The following is a 6,000-nucleotide window of genomic DNA, read 5'->3' on the forward strand; positions in this document are numbered from 1 at the left end:
AATCATTATAATTACATAAATTATTATAAGATCGTGTTCAAAAGATTTTGTCCTGGGGAAATTTTGTCATGGAGAGATATCATGGTGGAACCCTTGACCCTCGGGCTAAGAACAAAATTGAAATATAACGAAATGGCGAAGTTTTTAAAGAAAATTTCAAATTTCGCGCGAAAATTTGATTATTTTTGGTCTGCAAAATTACATTTTTGATTCGATCGGAAAACTGAAGGTTCATGGTACGTAGAAATATATATAAAAAAAGCTGCAATTAGAATTAAATTGATCGGATGATTTGTCTTCGAGTTATAACTGCAGCAATTTTGAAAAATGTAATTTTGAGATCCAATAAGCGGCTGCTCTTCAGATAACTGTAATTCAAAAAAACTATTCGCGATATACACTAGAAATTTTAGTGTGTTATTTTTTAAGGCATAGACTATCGAAATATGCAAAAAAAATTGATTTTTTCAAAATCTCACACTAGTGGTCCCTCTTAAAGTATTTATTGTTACTAACAACAGTAAAGTTTGAAAAAAAATTTAATAGAATCAGTAATTAATTAAATTTATTATTATAGATCATAGATTTTTAATGTGTATATATTTTATAGTTTACTAGACAGCTAATTTTAGTTTGTTTATTAAAATAATTTTATAAAAAATATTTGACTTTCAAACAGGTCGAAACGTTGAGAGAAAAAATCATATCGTTGGAGCTGAGCAACGCGGAGGAGGAAGTGGATACCGGTAAAATCCCTGCTGACAGCGAACCCGAGAGTGAGAGTGAAGATTTGACTGGACAAGATTTGTCAACGAGTGTCGCGGTCGAGAGCTCAGATTCGTTTATTTGCACGAGTCCGACGACGGAAACGGCACCAAGTATCGGTGGTAAAAATGTGGGCCCCAATAATTCCTCGGCGGCAAAGAAGAAAAAACGAAAGCGGTCGAAAAAAGGACGAAATTAAAATTTATTGATTTAGTCTGGTGCGATTATTATTATTATTAATAATATTGTATAGTATATATACAATTTTAGATAGGGTTTTAGGTCACTGAAGATCAAATTTTTATAATAAAAATGGATTATTTAAATTTATAAATAATATATATAAATGTAGTTATTGATAAAATCAAGTAAATTCAAAGTGTTGTAATTACTAAGACAATATTGTTGCAATTGACGTATGAAATTATGTATTTATAGATTTTTTAATACTTTTTTTTTACCAGCAATTTAACAACTACATTTTTAATCAATTTTTTGAGGTTTTTAATGTTTAAAAATTTTTAATTTTATTTCAATTTAAGCCTCTATCTGTTTTTATTAAGTCCATTCTCAGACATTGCCCTCCACTTTTTAAAAATTTTCAGCGACTTTCCATTGATTAAAAAAAAATTAAAACTTTATTTGAAAAAAGGATATCGCAGTAGTAATTTGCCGAGGTATAGATTTAAAAAAAATTACTTACAATTGATAGCAATTTGGAGTTACCCGAAATTTGAAAAATAAATTTTCAGTAAAATTATCATGTCAATTTTATAATTAGAATTTTAAAATTTATTCAAAAAATTATGCCTACGGCATGGAGGCTTTTTTCTGGAGATGACTCGGTTCTCCCCACTACTGGTTTATTTTTCAATATTTTTTTATGAAAATTTATCAGAATATTTTTGGAATGATGCTTAAAAATGTCAGAAATTTTAAGAATTTTAATAACAAAGGTACTCTGAAAAAAATATGCTCTTTCTTTTGTATCTCAGACCCATTTTCCCCCTTAACTCCTCATTGATGACAGCTGTAATTTTTCAAAATTCTATATCTCAGCAAAATTGTATTTTTTCAATGAAGGTCTTAATTTTTTTTTAATTAATTAATAAAATTTTAGTATGTTTAGGACAGTTGAGTCATTGAAAATTTTTAAAAAGTGGGGGGTACTGTCAGAGAATCCTTAAAATTTTTATGGGATAGATTTTCCAACTAGCACAGTTTATACTGATCATTAAATATCAACTGGTTAATTAATAAACTATCATACAAATACACATTCCTATATATTTTATACCAGACATCACAGAAATACATAAATTCCGGCATAAATAATATATATTTATATTATAACTTTCTTAAACTGCTGATCTTGCCCCCCAGTGACCATGTTCAAATAAAACATTTCGAGGATGAATGTTTTTAAAAATTTAAGTAAATAAATATATTAATAAACAAATCCTTGTATGAATTTAAATTGATTGGTTTCGATGTTATTACAAAGTAGGCGAAAAAAAGTTTAATGAAAGTCCTAAAAAAATACAGTGTGTAAAAAAATGTTATATTTATTTGATAATGTTAAGTAGATAGCGCAAGATTTTGTCGGATTTTTAATCCCGAATCATTATCTGACAATTAAATTTTTTTTTTCTTTTCCTATTTGAATATATATATATATTTTAATAAATATAATGAATAGCCCGGAGATTCGTTTCTGTATTATGGGTGCAAATGATGAATTTATTTTTATTATTATTTTAAATATTATTACAATTACAATAATGAATATATTTTTATTAATTTTATATGGATTTTTGGTCCAATTGCGCGGGAAAGTTTATCACTATAAATTTAAATTTAAAATCTTGGTCGTTAAAAAATAAAATAAATTGGAAATTCAGCAATTTTATTTTTTTTTTAATGCCCAAGATTTTAAATTTAAATGTAAAACGAATTTTACATCTGTTACTTATAGAAATAATTAAGTAACAGCGCCTTACTATAATAGTATTATGTTTGTGACGGATGGTTACAATATTTTCATATGTCGTTGCACATGTTGTTGATCGATACATATATATGTTATAGTAAATTATGTATAAAAACAAATAATAATAATAATAATAATTACTACGAGTGCTTGAGAGTTGAAAAATCTATCCGACAGTAAACTGGAGATCATTGAGCGAGGGACCAAGAGATAACATTTAAATTAATTAATCAATCGCAAACGTCTCTCATTAAATTTCGTGTAAAAAAGTTGGTGAAAAAAAGGATGAAAAAATGTTGACTTTTCTAAACTTCAAAACGTTCCTGGTGGAAATTTTTCGGAATTTTCTCTGAAAAACTCAGTTCTAAAGACTTTTTCAAAGTTCTAAAGACTTTTTCTGAGTTTTTCAGAGAAAAGTCCGAAAAATTTCCACCAAGGGTGACACGACGACGAACTTTTTTGAACATTTTTTAAATTTCAATATTCAAGAAAAGAATCAATGAATATCCTGATATTATTATGATCCTGAAGTTAACAGACAATTAAAAATTTTTGGATTATTTTTTTTAAACAAATCAATTACGAAAAAAAAACTAAAAATATGCACATGTAAAAAATCAAAAAAGCTACAGGTGCAATTTTTTAAATAATTTTTTTTTATAACTTCGTTTTTAAAAAAATTCAAAAATTATCAAACGTTCGCTAACTCCAGTATCATTATTAAGTCAATTGTATTTTCAGAAGTTTAAAAAAAGTTTGTCGTGTCACGTTTTGAAGCTTAGAATAGCCAACGATTTTTTTTACACGTGTAAAAAAAAAAGAAATAATAATTACTGATAAAATCAGACGCTTGTGGCTTTGATTTTTTCGTGACGATTAAATTAACGCGTTTGAGTTGACAATAATCGTAAAAACAAACAGTATACGGCGCAATATTATTTATTGATAGAATGCACCGTTATCTTTTTTTATATTTTAATTATTATTGTATTGTAATCATGGATAAAAAGGTTGATATTTGTTAACTATTTTAAAAAATGGAAAAATGGGTTTAAAAAGTGCGAAAACGGGAGAATGAATTATTGGACACTTATTTAAAGTATTTAATATTTTAGATTGAAAGTATAATATATATATTAATATATTTATTACTGTCAACTGTATGTCATTATTAAGCAATATTTATACGTTTTGTAATGCTGAATACGTGTATTTGTAAACAAAAATATCATGCATATAAATAATCACTGAAACAACAAAAGATATTCCAACTAAATAATTTACATTATAATATTTATTGTAAAAAATAATTAGTCTTGCTTTACTTTTCTTCATTCATTATTATTTCTTAGGAGCAATTATTCCTTCCAGTTGAGTCTGTAAATTATAATTTATGTTTTAGTCTAGATTATTTTATTTTATTTATGAAAAAATTTAATTTCTAAACTTTACTTTCAATTGCTGGTTAGTTTTCTTTAAAAATTGCACTTCTTCATTATGTTTTTTTTCTTCAGCTTCGCGTAACTCTGCGGAACGTCTTTCAGCTTGATCGAATTTTTGTCGTAATTCTGCCACCGTTTTTTCAAGCTCTGTTTTTTGTAGCTTCAATTCTTCTGCTGTTGCGATTAAATCTTCTTTACCTTCTTCGGCCTAATTAATTATTTTTTTTTTATTATATAAGAGACCGTTCATAAAATACGTCACGCTGCGCCTCCCTCCCATCAGGACGGTAATATACACATAGAAATGAGTATATATTCACAAATATGAATCGAAATTTTAAAAAACCGAGAGAAAATTTTGAAAAATTGTTTAATGTTGCAGTGAACGTCACTTTTCCTTAGACCCTTCGACCCTTGATACAATAAGCGACCCCCTTCTCCCCCATAAGTGCGACCGTCTTTTTCCAACGGCCCATAATGAGTTAATTAATAAAAAAAAAAAAAAATAATTACAAAATTACCTGTAACGCTTTTCGCATTCCAAATGCAATACTACTTTGATAAAGCGTTTGATAAGCAGCCATCGTCATCTTTATCTCATCTCGTACACGCAATAATAATAATCCACGTTCTGCGCAATTTACTGTTACTTGTCTTATAATTTCATCTGTTAAATAAACAAATTTTCAAATTCATTAACTATAAATAGATTTGAAAATTTCTTAATAGAACAAAAAATTTACCAAAACATTGAGAATAAAGTTCACGACGTACTGGACAAATTCCAGTCTCGCGAGCTTGTCTTTGCTGTAATCTCATGTCTAATTGTTCTTGCAAATTGATAACATCCAATCTAGTTGCAGGAGTACTGGAGACGAATTGGGTCCAAATTTGTCCATCTTCTTCCCATTCTTTTGGCGGTAAAATTCCATTAAGAATTTCAGCAGTTTCACGTCGTACATCAGCAGTCACAGGTGAAACCTGGGCTTTACATGCTGGTTTTTTTTTCGTTCCTGATTTTTCTTTAGCAGGTTTTTCTGGATGCTTTACAACTAATACAGGATTGTCGTACTTGACGAGGGTATTTGTTGATGGGATTATGCGTTCTTGAGTGACCATAGCCATGTTTTTAAAATTAATTTAAGTTAAATTCTTGGTAATATATATATTTAAATACTGAGTTTAACTCTCATGTGTTTAGTTAATTCAGAGTTGCTATGGAAACATCGATCAATTGTTTTCATTACTTGTGACAAATTAAATCACTTAACTTTTTTTTTTTTTTAACAATTCAAAAAGAATCTAAAATATTTTTAAAAGTAATCGATTGTTGACTGCATTGACTGCTGAGAATATTTATAATCTTAATAACATTTAATCAGCAATAAAATTTTAACGAATTTAATTATTTATAATTTAAAAATTTAAATAAAATATTTATGATAATTTAAATAAATTTTTAAAAAGACAGTAAATTCAAATGTGTGAATGTAGCTGACAGTTTTCACTTTAAAAAATTCTGAAATAAGTGAATTTAATGTAAATTAAATAAAATTTAAAAAATGCGCATTTCTAAAATTCGAAAATCAGTAGATACATTTTTAAAATTTTTATATATTTTATTGTTTTATTCATTTATTTGTAACTTAAAATTTGTCTCATCCTACTTTCACACTCGTAAACTCAGCGGACATCTGACAATTTTTAAAACTTTGAATACTAAAGTCAAATGTTTATAAAAAAAAAAAATTTTAAAATGCATGTTTAGACAATTCAAAAATCAGTAGGTGCATTTTCTTTATT

The 6,000-nt window shown here is 27.1% G+C and overlaps 2 protein-coding genes across 11 annotated transcripts in view; one reads left to right on the forward strand and one right to left on the reverse strand.

The window, feature by feature from the left end:
* LOC130668408 (protein lap4) overlaps positions 1-4,016 on the forward strand; it is a 62,517-nt gene extending 58,501 nt beyond the window's left edge. For 8 of the 10 annotated variants that reach the window (XM_057470688.1, XM_057470687.1, XM_057470690.1 and 5 more), the window contains one exon: positions 680-4,016. In XM_057470688.1, the coding sequence (XP_057326671.1) occupies positions 680-964 (285 nt within the window). In that variant the 3' untranslated portion in view covers positions 965-4,016. The remainder of the gene's footprint in view (positions 1-679) is intronic. The other 2 variants (XM_057470692.1, XM_057470695.1) reach the window with 1 other exon arrangement.
* Positions 4,003-5,405, reverse strand: LOC130668411 (33 kDa inner dynein arm light chain, axonemal). Its single transcript, XM_057470701.1, has 4 exons — positions 4,941-5,405; positions 4,719-4,864; positions 4,208-4,405; positions 4,003-4,132 (listed from the first exon to the last, which is right to left on the reverse strand). The coding sequence occupies exons 1-4, from the start codon at positions 5,320-5,322 to the stop codon at positions 4,097-4,099; spliced, it is 762 nt and encodes a 253-aa protein (XP_057326684.1). The 5' UTR covers positions 5,323-5,405; the 3' UTR covers positions 4,003-4,096.
* Between the last annotated feature and the right edge of the window lie 595 nt (positions 5,406-6,000).

This window comes from Microplitis mediator, chromosome 5 (genome assembly GCF_029852145.1).
Source record: "Microplitis mediator isolate UGA2020A chromosome 5, iyMicMedi2.1, whole genome shotgun sequence".
NCBI lineage: Eukaryota > Metazoa > Arthropoda > Insecta > Hymenoptera > Braconidae > Microplitis > Microplitis mediator.